Below are 18,313 nucleotides of genomic sequence, written 5' to 3' on the forward strand. Positions count from 1 at the left end.
CTTCATACATTGTCTCTGGAGAACTGTGTTCTATCCATACAGGCCACAGGGAGAGGACAGCTAGAGGCCTGTGACTGGTCTTGAGTTCTGCCCATGTGCCTTTCATCTTTGCCGATTTTAATCAATTTTCCTTTCACTGTAATAAACCATAATTGGGAGTACGACAACTACTTGAGTGCTGTGAGTCATCATTACAGCAAATCAGTGAACCTTAGGGTACCCTGAATTCTGAATAAGAGCTTTTCATTTTATACAACTATTAGAGGAACTAATTATTTCACTGTTTTATGCTGAGTTGTTCCTTTAAACAAAATTTTGAATTGGGTTTACTTTTTTTTTTTTTTAAAGATTTATTCACTTGTGCATACAGAACTGGGGTACAGGCCAGAGGCTCAGGGGCGGCGAGAGGCTTCACCAGAGACAGAGTGGGGAGCAGAACAGGCAGATGGACAAAGTACACTGCTGAGGGGAGCAGCGGGCGGGTCAGTAGAGGTCTGCCACGCCATGTGGTCACCTCCGGGGCAGGCGGGAATCAAACTCATGAGGAAGCGGCTTTAGATTCTCAGTGCTGTGCTTCAACCCGCTGCGCCACCAGGGAGGGCCTGAATTGGGTTTACTTTTACAAATACATTTTTATCACCTCGAAAGATGTTTCCTCGATTTTTATTTTTATTTTATTCATATAAAATGTGTTGTTTTCTTAAATTTGATTATTTCAATTTTGCAGTTACTTATCCTCAGTTGTCATACTGTTCTCTGTGATTTATTACTGTTTTACTTATGATTTTATTATGAGTGATGATTATTTTGCCTTTGTCATAAAGGGGCAAAAATTTTAATTGCTGTAATTTAAAGCTATTTTATCAGAAAACCACTGGAAACCAGCCACTTTCCTAGCTCCTTAAATAGAGCACTCCACTCAGTTTAAATTCTCTTGACTCAGTGTTCCTGTGTTGAACATTATGTGGCAGGGGCCTTGGGACCCCCACCCAGGTCTGAGTAGCTTCTCATGTTACACACTGCCTGCTTGGAGTTCCCTACTTGCTTCTTTCCATTGGCCTTTCAAGTCCTACTTTTTTAGGTTGCCTTTCTGTAATAGTTTCTCTCCTTTCTTTCGGGGGCACCTTCTAATGGTGTTAAGCTCATTCTATAATAATTTCCAAAATGAGAGTGAGCAGGCTCTGAGAAAGAACCTGGGATCTGTTCTCTAGGTGGAGTGCCTTTGCTTCACACCATGCATTTTAAAATATGCGTTTTGGATTTCTGAAGATACTTTTCTCCCTCTTTAGCTGTTGGTGGCTTGAAAGCTAAAGTCATGAAGTTAAGTCATGAAGTTGACCAGTTGGTTTCCTTGTTCTTTTATTCCTTCAGCTCACACTGTTTGAGCAGGCACATGGTATTGTATGGTATCTCAAGTTGCCAAACCTAAAAAGAAAAGACGCCATTTATAAACAGCCCCTACCTAGCAAATATCAGGGAACCCAGCCTGAACTTGGTTGTAGAAATTTGTAATGAAAACCTTTTGAGAATTTTATTCTCTGTGCTGGTAATTTTCATTTTAGATTTTAAACAGTTGATGCAAAGAAGGCTTTGCTGGAAAGAGTTCACACAGCAGATCTACTCTGAGGCTACTTGCAAGGTTAGCCCTTGCTGGCATCTCAGAACTGGCTCTAAGAGAGCTAGTCAACACTGAACAGAGAAGGGTAGCTAGCTCATTTGTGCTAATGGTATGGATTTTGCCAAACATCTGCTTCCTATCAGGGAAACTGGGGCTTTGATACATATTATACAGAGGTCACCTATGTGATCAGCCTCCAATAAAAACGTTGGTCATTTGAGTGTCTAATGGCTTCCTCAGGCAGAAGCACCTCCGATAGGCTGCATTTTTTTGTGGCTGAGGAAGAGTGTGTGGTATGTATGGCCACTTTTAGGAGAGGGAGAGCAGAGTGTAAGGAAGCCTATGAATGGAATCTTCCAGGCTCTGCTGTATCCTTGTCCCTTACGATTGTGCTGCATGTCCTTACTGTGTTACTATCCTGAATCTCACCCCAAGTACAACTATATGAGAGTCTTGTAAGGCTGCTGGAACATCATTGGATGTAGAAGTGGTCTGGGACCTCCCAACACTAATGCCTGGGGTTGATAAGTCTCCTTCTACACTCACAGGTCAGTACTGATCCTTTAATGTGGATCATCTGACTCACTCTTTCCAACAGTAGCACTTGTGAAGAGGGTCATGATTGTCTTCCACTGGCAGGTGAAACATTGAAGCTTCATGGAGTGAAGTTACCTGAGCAGTTCTTAACAGCTCATATGTTTATTTCACTATCTTTTCCCTCCCTTCCAGATGTTTGTTTCTTATGGTATATTGTTTCTGTTTTTCAAAGGGAGAGTTGAAGTGAGGAAAACCACTTAATCACTTTATCATTTCAGATATGAGCACATCCTCACAGAACCTGACCCAGTACCAGCATATGCTCTGAAGTTGCTAGTGGCCATGACTGAACACAACCCAAATTTTACCAGGTACAGTGATTTTTAAACCTCTTCTTTCTATTTCTTATCCATAAAATGAAATGATTATTTTGAAATGTTAAAGCTGATTGGATTTTTAAACAGTCATATTTGAGTTACCAAAATGACAATTTTTCATGTTTTATGTACTGTAGTATCTGTTACTTAGGCTGTTTTGGGTCTTCTTATATTTTTAATCCCTTATTGGAATTTGCATACTGTGGAGTTGATGATGCCTTAAAATTCCTTAAACAGAGCAAATGAACACATATACTTAAAAAAAGTCTGTTTATTGTTTTACTGAGTAGTGTTTACATTGGTAAAGTTACTTGTGGACTATTACTTCCTGTCATTTTCTTTCATGGACATACTTGCATTAAATAGCGGAGAGCTTTGGCTTTATGGATGATACTACCCCCCAGGGGAAATAGTTGTTGTTTTGCTGTGTGTCCTTCCTGAACTTTTTATCAGTCTGTATGTACTGAAAACTCCCTTTCATGCGGGTTAATTAAAAAAATTATACACATGATCATTGTATATGTACATTTCTGAAATTTGTGCTTTTATTTCAATGTTAATTGGAGATTTTCCATGTCCATTTTTACCTATATACTTGTAGTACCTTTGCCATAATAATAGGTGAAACTGGGATTTGATTTGATTTTGCATTTGCTTATCTACTGATAGCATTAAGCCTCCACATTCATTAACTATCTTTAATTAAGTTGTAGAGGGTAGATAACCCTAGTAGCCATCAGTACTACTTCTAGTATGTGTTCTAGAGAAAAATATATTTGTATCTGGGCAACTAATTTTTAAAATGAGAAAAATATTAAATTTCTAATCATATGCAATACTGTGTAACTGCTTGAAACAGCAAGATAAATTTTGAATACTGCTGTACAATAATGCTCAAATAATTTCTGAAGTTATTTGCCATCCTTCACCCCCACTTAAACACACCTTTTCTGTATGTAGGATCTTTTTCTGGATTCATTATTCTGTCTTATCTCTGGGCCTTTTCGCCCCATGTCAGTTTTGACTGAGGCTCCAGGGGTCAAGAGCAAAGCATTAAAGACCTGTCGGTTAGCACACACTCATTCTTCCCCCAGACCCACTTGAAAGGAGGTTCTGGACCCGCATGTCCTAGCAACTAGTGTGCAACTTGCAAAGTATCACACACCTTGAAAGGAGAGATGGGGGAAGGAAAAGGAGTAAGTAGTTTTACTTTAGAGTTTGTTTTTATTTTACTAGTTGGATTTTCAAAAAAGAATTTTAAGGGTAGCATTTTGGAATGAGTAGTAAATTTCTTTGTGTATGTGGGAACATTGAAATATTAAAAAATATTTGAAAAGTAAATACTGAGAAGTTTTGTTTTATCCTTTTTCCACACTGTTATTTCCTTCATCTTCCCTTTACTCTCTTATGGTTAACTACTTATATTGATTTTGTTTTCAAATGAAGACAATGTGAATATTAATTTTCTCCCTTTCACACAAATAGCTTGCCAGGTATAATTTTTATTCACCCTTGACATTAGTGCATACCACCAGTATTTGTTTATATATCATATATCGAGTGTCTGCATTGTGATTTATAGTTAGAAAATCTTCAGCTGTTTCGATGTATAATATTTTATCTTGTTAGTGTCTAAAGACAGACTTGAGTTTTTCCTAATCTGGTATATTGCAGATAATAATCTTAAATAGAGGTAATTTTGTATATTTGCATGTACATCTAGGATAAATCCCTAATATTTATGTCAAAGGATATGTACATTTGAAACTTTTTTGTAGTTGTGGCCATTGTCCAATAAGGGCATTTTTACAGTGGTACATGTTTAATGGTGCCTGTTTTTCTACAGTCATCCCATTAGAATTTGTTGCAAAGCTTTGAAATTTTGCCTATGTAATGTTACTTCAGTATAATTTTAATTTCCACTTTCCTTACATTAACCACTAATATTCTTTCATATTTAATTCATAGGAGAGGCTGAACATCTCTTTGTATGTTAAGGGCCTTTATTATTTGTTTGTTTATTTTTTGGCTCAGATTCTTTGCCTTTATTTGGTTGGTCATGGCAATGCCACCTTTCAAACTGAATTACCTCCTGCCTGGCTTTCCTTGGCACAGATACAATACCGTCTATGATTCCATTTTACTTTTAATAGTGCCTGCATTATTCCTACTTTTTTTGCCTCAGGAACAGTGCGGCCATGATATGCTCCTTGGTGAATCCACGTATGGACACAATCCTGGAGTGGAAATACTGGCACACAGGGCTCATGCTTGCCCTGATCAAACAGATACTGCCAAGTAGTTTTCCAAATTGGTTGTGCCTGTTTACATCCCTAATAGCTAGTATAACAGGTCTGGTTGTCATGTAAACTTAAAACATTTTTTTCTAGTCAGGTTCAATGAGATATAGTTTACAATTCACTTTTTTTAGGTATATAGTTATCTGAGTTTTGAGAAACACAATTGTGCCACTAGCACCACTATCCAGATGCGAATGTTTCCATTACTGTTTCCATTAATGTTAAATATAAAGATGTTGCTTCCCACAGTCATCATTTTTATTTTATTTTTATTACATCACATGTAAGAATTACTTTTTGCAAAAGTATGCAATGAAAAGCAAAATTTCACCAAACAAGTAGCCATTCCTAACAGTGTGTATTATTTTTGACATAGATGTAGCATTTTGTTTATAGCATTCTACACCTCTTTTTTATGTATATAACAGCCTTACTGTGATATAAGTCATAAACCATCTGTAAAAGATTCATAGCATTGCATTTAATGAACTTTCCATGTTGACTTAACATGTATCCTTTAGATGGACACTTTTTCTAATCTTTTGGCATTATAAAACAGAATTACAATTGGTGACAGACTATTTATCACGTGTGAATGTAAATGCAGAGTATAAATAATGAGATGGGAATTGTTTTAGCAAAGGGAACGTAGACCACTGTTTCCTAAACTTGTGTATACTTCATTGTCACCTAGGGACCTTTTAAAGATGTAAAGCTCAGGTCATACCCCAGGTGAATCATAATTTAGTTGATGCCTTTATCCCTAGGATTTGACACAGGTTATCAGGAATTGTTGACATTCCCTTGGAGTTTCATATGTGTAAACAAGTTTGGGGACTACTGGAGTAAGCATTTTTAACTCTAATGAACGGAGTGTTGCTGAATTGCCCCTGTCTAGGCAGTGCCAGCTCACTCTCTACCAGCACTGTCTATGAATGCTTAGTTATGCCAAAGACTGGTGAAAGTAGTGTACCTAAGTATTGGATCTTTGCTGTTCTGATAGATGAAAATTGTTTGCATTATTTAGTTCTAGCTTTGCATTGTGACCAGATGATATTTTTTGTACTGTTTTTAATTTTTATTACTTGCTTTTTTTTGTGTTTAATATATGGTCAATTTTTGTGAATATTCTGTTTTTTTTTTTTTTTAAGATTTATTTATTTGTGCATACAGAACTGGGGTACAGGCCAGAGGCTCAGGGGCGGCGAGAGGCTTCACCAGAGACAGAGTGGGGAACAGAACAGGCAGATCTACAAAGTACACTGCTCAGGGGAGCAGCGGGCGGGTCAGGAGAGGTCTGCCACACCATGTGGTCACCTCCGGGGCAGGCGGGAATCGAACTCATGCGGAGGCGGCTTTAGATTCTCAGTGCTGTGCTTTAACCCGCTGCACCACCAGGGAGGGCCGTGTTTTTTTGTTTTTTTTTTTTAAACTGTAACTAAAACAGACTCAGATCTTACCTTGCAAAGAATGTCACTAACTCAAAATTTTGTCAAGTATCTAAAACGGTAACTCATTAACTTATGAGATCTTTGCCAGTAATTTAGTAGTTATGTTTTCAGGCAAAATGGTTGGTTTGTAAGTATGTGTCAAATATAGACAACCTGAGCTGTTAGACTTAAATGGATTTCTAGTAATAGAAAAATAATAGTAATTATTTCTAGTAATAGAAAATAATGGACCATTTCTTATAAATTTAACTCACTTATAGGCTCCTTCAGCATCATATTTGCCAGAAAAATATACATCTTAACTTAGTGTGTATCTATTAAGATTTTAGAGTGCCAAGTTATAACTGTTGAAACGTTAAACTACCCTATGTCAGGTAAAACAGTCATTATTTTATTTTGTTCTTATATTATAGGATTCTTAATGGAGAATGAAGTCTTTGAAAGTTTGGTCATTGTCCCATTGTTCCCTTCAAATAAGGGACCAAGAGCACAATCAAACCTGCTTTGACAGCGTTATTTTTTAAACACTGCTGCTTGGGGAATCTAGTGTATCAGTGGGTTTATAGCAAAAAAGTAAATTGTTTGCATATTGGTCCAGTTTTATTGTCAGAAGGACTGTCACTAACTCCCCTGCCCCAGCAGCTGTCCTTTCTTCGCTTCTTAATTTTACAGCAGGTTGCACCAGACCTTTGCTTTCAGAGTGTAATACTCCAGTGGCTTGTTCCCATTAAGAGCTAATTAGCTTTTTCCAATATTCCTTAGAAAACAAATTCAATTTTAACTTCTTTGAATTCTTTTGGAATAAAACTTAGCTCTTTTTCAGAACTACAAACAACAAACCCCCCCCCCATGTTGATGCCATGTATCTAAGAATTAAATATTAGAGTTACTTGTTTTACGGCAAGGTTCACAAAAATCCTTTCTAGAAGAATGAAATGCTAGTGATCTCTTTAATGAAGGTCACAGTGAAGCTAAGGTGTAATCTTTAGTGAAATGTACTCCTAGCCTTACAGTGACCAGTCTTCAATTAACTTCCCTGGTGGGTTTTGGTTTATTTTTTTCATTCATTTATCAATCATCTAATCAGCTACTGCGTGACAACAAGGTTAACTTAAGATAAAATTCTCACCCTCAAGTTGTTTACAATTTAGTGGAAGAGGCCGATTTACCAGTTTATATTACGATGTAATGATTTCAAAGGAGAAGTCATGTTCTAAGGACGGAGAATGCCAAAGGGAATTTAGCTCAACTGTCTGTGATTGGCCGAGTTACTGTCTCTACCAGCGTTCCCTCCTCTGGAACGTCGGGGTAATATAGTATCTGGTCCCCGAAAATGCTGTGTGAGTGTTCTCTTTGTCCCCCTAGCTCCTCCTACCTCTCCTTTTCTTCTCCATTACAACTAGAGGAATATTCCTAGCAGAGGTGTAACCCCTTTGACAGAGGTAGAAATGCTTGGTGATATCGACTGAAATTAGAGTTCCATCACTCTTGCAAAGAAATGAAAACAAGCAATAGGCCCCTTTTCAGTAACAGAAAGAAACAGTTTGGGACAATCTTCTACTTTAGTTTGAATTTCAATATATATCTTGATTAAAATGCTGTTTTGCCATGATCTAATATATTTTTTAAAAAAAGATTTATTCATACAGAACTGGGGTACAGGCCAAAGATGTGGAGGGTGGTAGGATTCACCAGAGACAGAGCGGGGAGCAGAACAGGCAGATTGATGAAGAACACTGCTGAGGGGAGCAGCGGGCGGGTCAGGAGAGGTCTGCCGCGCCATGTGGTCACCTCCAGGGCAGGCGGGGATCAAACTCATGCGGAAGTGGTTTCAACTTCTTAGTGCAGTGCTTTAACCCGCTGCGCCACCAGGGAGGGCCCTTTCTAATACATTTTAATTTAAATTTTACAGTCTAGAAAATATGCAGATCATCCGAGATGTCAAGAGGTAGTTAAAACATTTCCCTGTTGTTAAAATAGTCCAGTTAGGTGTTCTCTCCCCCTCTCAATTAACTAAATTTATACAGTTCCTCTGATGACATCTTAATAAATGAAATAACTGTAAGAAAGCAAAACTTTATTGTTATAATTAGAATGAATTGATTTCTCCAGGAATTATTTACTGCTTCTTAGGGTGCCTATGGGTATCAAAAAGACTCATAATGAGAAACAAATCAATCTCTGAGTCTCTGAGGCTGCCATTTCCATTGAAAGGTCACTCTTATGTGACTTTCTTATTAATTCCTTAATGGTACTTGCAGAATAGAATATAAGGTTTTTCCAACAAACATTGAAGCTTTGAACGTCCTCTTCTACAGACATGCCCTTTCCTCTCTTGAGGATGTAGCTCCTGTTCCAGTGTTCTCACCAATCTATTTAAATTGGGCATGTATCTCTACTTCTTGTTCATGTAATTTCAGGAAATAAAGTGATTTGAAACACTGAATAGTCTTATATTTACTCCTTTTAGTCCAGCAAATCAGAACTTTGTTTTCCCTTCTCTTCGCTTTGATTTAGGATTTCAGTGCTGCGTACTTGTTCACCATGTCTTGTTAGTGCTTACACAATAAGAAGCACTTAAGAATTAAATTAAAACTGCCATAATCATCAACTTTGCTGAGGTAGTTTGTATATTTCCACTGAAATTGTCCTTTGAACAACTATGAGCATCTTTTGGCTATGATCTTGAAAGTTTAGTATTTTATTTTTTTTTCAGGGCAGTTCTTTTTCTTGGTTTGATTACTAATATTAGCTGTCTTTGAAAGCTGTTTGTAAAACAGTACTTGTATTCTAGAGGAAGAATGTTTATGTTGTCTGGTTCTAGAGCATTTCAGAATCTACAAGTGTGTTACATGCACCATATGCCTTCCTTGTAAAGAATGTTTTGATTTCTGACCATGTTGCATTTGTGTCTATAGACTCTCGGTAGGATAGTTATTTCAATGAAGTGATCTTATTTTCTTTCACTGTAGAGCTGAGTTCATGGTCACATTACTACTTAGCAGATGTTTCTGGCTCAGAAGTGATTGGCTTCAGATCACTCTTATGGTGTGAAGGAAAACACTTAAAGAGTTCACTGTGCACTTTCACAAATAATGGGGTCCCAGCTGTGCATTGTAGAATGGAGTTAAATCTGAGAAGGGATTCAGTAAAACCCTTGTTGTTTTGCAAGGCTTCCTCAGGTCTGTAGACTTTCCTTTGTTGTCGAAAGCAGAGATTGACAAATGAAGACCCACAGGGCCAACTGGTGGGCAGCCTGTTTTTGTATCGCCTGCAAGGTAAGAGTGGTGTTCATGTTTACAGTATTGTAGATTTAAAAAGACAGTTAGGAGACAGAGACCTTGAATGTGGCAAGGCCTAAAATAGTTACTTTCTAGCTCTTTTCAAAAAATTTCTTGCTCTCTGGTCTAATGGACTTTAACTTTGTCTTTCTGTGAATATAGGCTATAAGAATTTGAGGGCATCTGGGTGTTTAAAATGTTGGTTTTATTATTCTGGTAGGGTGATGTCAAAAGATTAGGAGGCATCTGCCCATGAAAAGATAGATTCACAGATTCCAAGGAGAGAGGGCACACCAGGCCACAGGGAGTCCCATGGGGAAGCACCAGTGTCAGTCAGGCGGTCTCAGAGGATGTGAGAGGAAAATGTGGGCAAGAGTCTTAATTATGGTTTACAAGTGAAGGAATGGGTGGGGTAGGGTAAACAGGTTTAAGATTAGCTAGTTTGAACAATTCCAGTAAATTCTGGGGTGTAGGGGCTATCTCTTATAGTTTGGTGCCTGGCCCTGGGTGGGGTGATTAACAGCTGGAGTATAAGAGCTCAATAAAGGAGGTGACTGGAAGGAACAGGCATTCCCTACAGAGTTTGCAAGACCCAAAATCACAGGGTATCAAAAATACAGAATAAAAAGACATGTAGTACACTGGGCCAATGTCTTCTTTTTATACATGAGAAAATGAGTCCCCAAAGAGGATGTGTGTTTCCCAAGCCCTGGAGTCAATTTGAAGTGATTATTTTGGATCCAGACCTCCTGGTCCATTGTTCTTTGTACTACTCAGCAGAGCCACTGTTTAGAGGGAACCCAAGTGAATATCACAATGGACTTTGAAGTAGAACTGTTTCAAGTTTCTTTGTGTCACAGTGACTTACCAGTTCTTTCACATAGTCATCTTCGGCAACACCTGCACCTGATAATAGCAGAAGCACGATCTCCATTGTTTCCTTTGTCATCTCTGTGAGGTTCTGGCCCTTATTCCTCTTTGATTTTTAGCGCTGTGGCAGCTCCTGGCACAGTTCACTAATATGGTCCTGGTTCCCTGTTCAGTTCCACTTCTTCCTTCCCCTGTCTGCTTAGGTTTTGAATCCTCTTCTGCTCTGGCTTAAACCATACAGGGTTGAAACTCCTCCATGCTCTGTGATGAGTGATATAACTCATCATCTGATTTCCTATGGAAATGAATATAAATCTACATAAGCACTCCTAAGTTATGTGCTAACTTAATTCTCTTCCTCTACTCTAGTTTTCTGTTTCTGGAGGATTATGGAAGGACACCAATTTAAAGCCTGAAGATTTTGTGGCAAGGCATACTGATTTTCTTAGTGATTTGTGAGAAAAATCAGCAGTACTTGGTCTAAATCTGTTTTGACATTATCTATGTTTTCAGGCAGTAAAAAACCTCAGTTTTGCCTGCTACTTGTGGTGGTAAATATTTTTGCTTACTTTCTTCCACTTGGTTGTTTCCCATCACAGATTCTCCAAAGTTCATGGAGAATTAAGAAACATTTCATTGCCCATCCTTACTGTGGGGGATTTAGTTAGATGCCTTGAGACTGCATACCTCTCATCAGAAACAACCGAACTATTGAACCCGTGTTCATATTCTCATTCACAGTCCTGTATGCTAGAGGCCTGGTGTCTCAGTTCTGGTGGGCTCAGGACAGTTTTCTTTACTGAGTGACACCCAGCCGAGAGTCTTACATGCTTGTGTCCCCAGAGTCACATGGTGCCCAGGCTTGAGCCACCCATGTTTGTATCAGAAGCCAGCATTTAGTTGAAATCTTTGGTCAGAGTAGCCTCTGGTATTTTGGGGGCTACAATCAGCAGTAATTCACAGTTGCTTCTTTCTGTGTTTACATAGAAGTACATAGAAGTTCAGCGATCACCATCTTTAACAAGAAAGCTGCCTACCCTTTTCCCCCGAAGTATTTCCTTATTTGCCCACAGAAACATTCATTGCTGCTTCTCTCTTCTTCCCAGAGTCTCTTGAGTCTTGCAGTTTTTTTCCCACCATGGAATCACTGGACTTCGGAGTAGAATCAGCCCTGCTTTTTTTCCATCTGAAGTTACTATTACTCATCTGGTCGTTGAGTCCCACACAGTTGTGTCCACCAGGTGGACAGAACAGACACAGTCCTTCATGGAGCTGCTGATTACATGCTGATAGGAAGTAAACTGGGAGATCAGTTAATTTCAGCAGCTATAAGTAGAAAATCTTGTAGCATTCATGAAAGGGAGTGAAGGGCTAGGGCAAGCTGTTGATATTTTTAACCATTTTGGTCAGAGCTTCGTTGGGAAGTTGATACTGAGTTTGAAAACAGTGAGAAAAGAGAAAACATAATATTGTCTTGCAATAATGAATTTAGATAGTGACCTTATATTCTGTGTTTGTATTGGATCTCTGTGAATCATACAGTTAATTTAGAAACCTTCATATTTTTGGTTATTAAGGGCCAGCAAAAACCACCAGCTCCTGGCATCCTAACTGTAGAAATAGTAGCTAAACAAAATCTCTTATATAAGTAGTTTACTTTCTGAAGTTTGAAAGAATGAATCCCTTGGTACTGTTAAGTAACTGTTAGCATCATGGTTCTATTGTAATATTTTTACATGTCAGTGATTTATAATACCAAGGTAACTTAACTGTTATAGGATTGGCAAATTACTTGTGCTGCAAATTCATTTTTGTAGTTTTGTTTATTCTTGATAAAGTCATGTATTTCCTGCAAATATGTTACATACACAAGTCACCACCAGTCAGTTCCGTATAACTAAGTGAAGCCCAGCTGAATGGAATGTAATGTGAGGCATGAAACACAGACTCCCAGTTCATTCCTCCTGAATGCACATCAAGTCCACTACCATATCAAGACTTCTGATTTTATGTAACAACATTTACTGGTCAGAATATATTACAGTGTTTGCTATACAGATGGGGCTTTGTCATATAATTAAAGAGCAGGGGAGCTGCCAGACTAAACAGTGGTCTAAGTTTCAAATAATGTTCTGTGACTTCCTTGGCACATTTTTATTGCCAAACCAAACATGTGTTATTACTTAGCATCCTTTGCCATAGCATATTACATAGGAAGGCAAAAATACCCAGACAGTGAGACTAACCATGGGTCTTCAAGGAGGTAAACACCTCTGATCTTACTTGTACCCTTCAAATGCACCAGAGTTTTGTGTGTGTATTTCTTTTCGCTACTTCGAGTCATAAATTCAGCTCAAATGTTTACAAAGGAAAACAAAAATGGCCAGCTTTTAGGGACAGTTTTCATTAGGTGTCTTGAAACTCTAAAGTAGGATAGATCCAAAGAGAAATAGACAAAGGACATCTATGACAATAAACAAAAAAAACTTACAAGAAAATTCCATTCAGATAATAAAATATCAAATTGATAGGGTTTTTTTTAATTTAATGCACTGTTGAAAGTCTAGTGAAATATGTACTTTTATAATTTAAGACTTTTTTATAATAAGTAAACTATCAGCACATACTAGACCTTAAATGTACTTTGATCCTACTTATTTTATATCCTAATAAAATAATAAAAGAAGTACATAATTGTTTACATACAAGAATGCACATAAAAGCATTGTTTAAAGAAACACTAGTAATAATAATGAGGTAAGCTAGTATCTGTCTTCAAAAAGAGCTTTTTACGTATCAGACAGTGGGGTGGATGTTTCATGTGCATGGCACTAAGTGCAGTCAGCAGTGGAGTTGGATAGGAAGACAAGCTTGCAGTGTGTCCCGTGGGCACAGAGCAAGGCTTCTGGAGTGAGAACTTGACCTCTTTAATGTGATGCCTGATCACTACATTCCCCCTCCGGCCCCCCCCCCCGCCATGACTAGTTAAGAATGGAACACAGGAGTTTGTTATAGAGGTCCAGTTAAAACTGTAGGTTGGAAAACTAGGTATAAGAACTCATACTTTAAATGAATAATGACTTAGGAAAATGTTTTTAATGTGTTTAGAAAACACGCACCCAAAGATGTGTGGTATGAGTTGACCTTCTCCCACAACTCAGTCCCATTTCTTTACGTAGTTGCTAGCCCTTATCCATTTCTGGTTTTCTGAGTGACTATGAACAGATTGTTTCAGCAGCCTAATCTCAGTGTCTTAGGACATTAAGGGAGGTGTGCCCTCTTGAGCCAAACCTGGCACAGGGACAGTAAGTGGCTGCTCCCATTTTAGAAATGAGGTTGTGTCCTATATGAACAGAAAAAAAAAAGACAAAAGACAAATAATACATCAAATCCAAATACTTTTCTTAAATGCATCACTTACGATTTTTTTTTTTAAAGATTCATTTATTCGTACAGAACTGGGGTACAGGCCAGAAATGCAGATGGTGAGAGGAAACACCAGGGACAGGGTGGGGAGCAGAACAGGCAGATCGAGGAAGTACACTGCTGAGGAGAGCAGTGGGCGGGTCAGGAGAGGTCTGCTGCGCCATGTAGATCTCCTCCGGGGCAGGCAGGGATCGAACTCATGAAGAAGTGGCTTAAGCTTCTTAGTGCAGTGCTTTAACCTGCTGCGCCACCAGGGAGGGCCCACTTATGATTTTTTAATGCTTTTCTACTTTTCCTGACATAACAGTCAACAAAATATAATTTATTGTTCGACATTTATATATTTTATGGAAATAATTGAATATAGTTATATGAAATTATTCTGATTTTAATAGTTATTTCCTATAATCAGGAGAGAACCTAAATTGTTGAGCATATAGACACAGGCTAATAGTTCTTACCGAAAGTCAACATGACCGATGCTCCACATCTCATGGTTTTTCATGGTCAGCAAGGGAGGGAGCCTTAGTCCAATGTCCCAGTTGACCATTGGTCTCCATTTTTGTCTGTTGGTACCACTGTACCATAGATTGATTTTAGATAGCTCTGGAATGAGCTACATTTTACTACTCAATATGATAGAGGTGTGGTTTATAGGAATTGGTATTGGACCAAGACCTGAGCATCAGGGTGGTCGAGCAGGGTATGAAGCTGTTCTTTCCCACCCTTTTCCATTCGACTTCCACTGATGACCTTGCTTTGTATATCATATGAGCATTGTGAGCTCCAGGTTTTCTTTTTCTGCCAACTCTTCAAATGTTGCCTTATATTTCTGACCTCAGCCCATCCTCCCCCTCTACTTTAACTTTGTGTAGTATCTTAGAGCAGTTAAGAGCATGAGTTCTGAAGTAAATAATTGTGCTAACTTGGATAAGGTTCAATGCTAGTTTTGTTCTCTGTAGAATAAGGTTACCCGTTTGAGGCTCCTGTGAGTGTGGTAAGGATTAAGTGAGAGGTAAAGCAGTAAGTGCAGCTTGTTAGTGCACAGGGAACTTCCATAGATAGGATTGATTTTGGGAGGCTTATCATTCTGGTGGAGATGGTGATAAATCATGTCTAAGGGGGAGAGGACCAAGGATTCAAAGATTGGGAAAAATGAAAAGGCAAAGCCACAGGTTTCAGAAAAACAGAGGATGAGGGTTTGGGGCCAGACCGAACAAAAATTACTGCCAAGATGTGGGAATGAGAAGCCTCTGGTGTGTGGCCAGTGAGAATGCTGTTGCCCATTGTGCAGCGTCAGTTTACGTATAGCCCTGGAGAGAACGTGACCTCCGGGCTCATGGGTAGCATCTGGAGGCAATCCACTTGAGTGTAGCTTCTGTCACACCTTTTGCACTTCCTGTGATACAAACATTCTGTGACCTAGTGTCGTTCAACATGTGAACTATCCTGGGGCTGTACTGGGCATCTTTGGATGATGCCCAGTAAAAAAAAGCATTTTGCAAAGTTGTTAATGTAGCATATAGTTCTTCTTTTTCCATCTAAAATTTCTTTTCTGTTGGAAAATACTTGCTTTTTACCTAACTAAAGTTTCTCTTGTTGAAATGTCTTTTCATGCTATTTTAGGCAATGGGAGATTTCTATACATCAGAGGTACATTTTGGTTTTTCTTTATCTTCTAACAATGTTAACACTTTCTCAGGAAATGAGGCAGTTGGCTTTATAACTTGGATTAAGTTTTTATTTTTATATTGTATATGTTTTGTGCCCACTTGGGCATACATCTCCTTAGGGAAGAAGTATAATGCCTTCCCATAAGGAAGCCTCTGTAGATCTTTGTAAAATGACCAGATCAGAAATTTTCTGTGCTAAAGTAGCTAAAATATCTACCCTGTCTCCCTCCCTCCCACTTTTATTTTTTTGGGTGAAAAATAGTTCCCTCTGTGTATACCTTTATGGGTCAGACTTCTACAGTTCTTTGCAAGAGGATTAGCAGGCATGGCAGGCAAGGGCAAACATTTCAAGGAGAAGCATTACAAATATTCCTGCTGTCAGGATAAGACATGATGTCATGCTATAACAAAGCATTATGGAATCATTTATTTTTGAAGCTGATTCCCCGAACAAATAATTGGAAATTCAGCTTGATGTTAGAAATTTTTTATTTAAAATAACTATTAGTCCACTTGACTGTTACATCAGGTAAACCACAAAAAATGAAGAAGCTTTGTAATTTGCTGCTCAGTTATAGACAAATGCAAAAACCTTAAACATTTTTTTCAAGATTTATTTATTTATGCATACAGAACTGGAGTACAGGCCAACGATGCAGGGGTGGTGAGAAGCTTCATCAGAGACAGTGTGGGGAATTGAACAAGGTACACTGCTGAGGGGAGCAGCGGGCGGGTCAGGAGAGGCCTGCTGCACCATATGGTCACCTCTGGGGCAGGCCGGTATCGAACTCACATGGAAGTGGCTGTAGCTTCTTAGTGCTGTGCTTTAACCCGCTGCGCCATCAGCGAGGGCCGCAAAACCTCAAACTTTTAATTGGCTTTGTTGGAAAGCTAATAAAAATAGCCAATATCTGTTTTGAGTTTGTACGTAAGTTGGTCTGAAGCAGCATATTCAAAGAATCAAATGTGAATTATTACTATTTTTTTTTAAGAAACAGAAGCCCGGTATGAAATGAAATGGAGTGGGAGGGCAAGTTCCATGGTGACCTTTATGATTTTTGGTAACTGGCATATGCACCCTCTCTCAGTTATTCACTTAAACTCTAATTCAGTGCTACTCTGAAGGGATATTGCAGTTGCCATTAAAGACCTAAGGTTGTTAACCTTAAAATACGGAGATCAAGCTCTTGGGCCTGACTAAGCCCATGAGACATTTAAATCTGGCCTAGAGGTTAGAGACAGGGAAGTCAAAGAGATTAGAAGATTGAGAAGGGTTTATTAATGGAGGAGATTCAGGTGCTTATTTCAGAGATGGAGGAGTCCTGTGGCAGTGAAAGTGAGTGACATTTAGGACTTGATAGCCAGCAAAGGATTAGCAAGCTCCAAGGAACTGAGTTCTGTCAACTCTATGAATATGACTGAAAACCTGTCCCCTCCACCTCCATCCTCCCAAGGAGAGCTTAGCCCAGCAGATACCTTGGTTCTAGATTTGTTATACACTGAGAAGATAACCCAGTCAAACTGAGCTAGACTTTTGACACAGAGAACTTTGAATTAATAAGTGGGTATTCCTTTAAGCCACTAAATTTGTAGTCATTTGTTAGGTAGCAGCAGAAAACAAATAAAAGGTTCCAGTTATGTGGAAAAATTTATAATCTGTTAATGGTCTCCCTAGACCTAGGCTGGTATTTCTTAAACTATTTGAGATGCAGAAAACAGTTTTTTTTTTATTATTTTACAATTTATTATTATTTTTTGCAGAAACAATTTTTTTTTTAAGATTTATTTATTCATACAGAACTGGGGTACAGGCCAGAGATGTGGAGGGTGAGAGGATTTACCAGGGACAGAGTAGGAAGCAGAACAGGCAGATCAACGAAGTACACTGCTGAGGGGAGCAGCGGGCAGGCCAGGAGAGCTCTGTCACACCATGTGGTCACCTCCAGGGCAGGTGGGGATCGAACTCATGCGGAAGTGGCTTAAGCTTCTTAGTGCTGTTCTTTAACCCGCTGTGCCACCAGGGAGGGCCCAGCAGAAACAGTTTTTAAAATTTCGCTGTGTTGCAGATCAATACAGAGAGGATTGTATTTTATATAGAAAAAAAGCAAACATTGTTTCAGCCCCATAAGTTCTGTCCATGACACTGTCCCAGCAGGACAGGGTCCTCCCTAGTCTGGTCTTAAAAGACCGGCTTGTATCCACTTAGACTATGAAAGAAATGCCTATTCCGGGACTCTGTGAGAAAGGCCTAACAACTTCCTCCTGTTTCTTTGGGGGCATTCTGTCTTGGCCCCAAGAAGCCATGCTCCATGGAGAGGCTATCTGTCTGTTATATTAGGAGATATTTTAAAGAAAGTTTTTAATTTTTGAAATTATTTTAGCCTTGAAGAAAAATTATAAAGATCGTGCAAAGGTAGACCTACTCTTCATTGGTTCTAAAATTGTGGTGGAGAGCCAGGACTTGTTTATGAACAGATACACAGCATCAAATACTGCATTTCTTTGGCTGTTTGGAATGACAGCTTTTTAAATGCTATGGTTTTTACATAATGGATTAAATACTTTTTCAGATTTATAAAAAAGGAAAGTATTTTTCTTGTTTTTATGCATTTCCTTCATTGAGGGGAAAAAGTAGTTAACTATGTAGGTTTATATATTCAGATCTCTTGTCTATCTTTAAGGATTATAATTGAGCAAGTTTTTAATGTAATTGGTTCCTAAAAATAGTTATTAAAATGTTCTTATGTTTTGCAACTGTGTGTTGTAATTTCAGATAATAA

General features: G+C 38.6%; 1 protein-coding gene across 1 annotated transcript in view; it reads left to right on the plus strand.

Annotated features, from left to right (window-relative positions):
- ULK4 (unc-51 like kinase 4) overlaps nt 1-18,313 on the plus strand; it is a 350,684-nt gene that overhangs the window by 128,024 nt on the left and 204,347 nt on the right. The window contains exon 30 of the mRNA XM_012735176.1: nt 2,434-2,526. Within this exon, the coding sequence (XP_012590630.1) occupies nt 2,434-2,526 (93 nt within the window). The remainder of the gene's footprint in view (nt 1-2,433; nt 2,527-18,313) is intronic.

Source organism: Condylura cristata, unplaced genomic scaffold, assembly GCF_000260355.1.
Source record: "Condylura cristata isolate star-nosed mole 26May11 unplaced genomic scaffold, ConCri1.0 scaffold00004, whole genome shotgun sequence".
Lineage (NCBI taxonomy): Eukaryota > Metazoa > Chordata > Mammalia > Eulipotyphla > Talpidae > Condylura > Condylura cristata.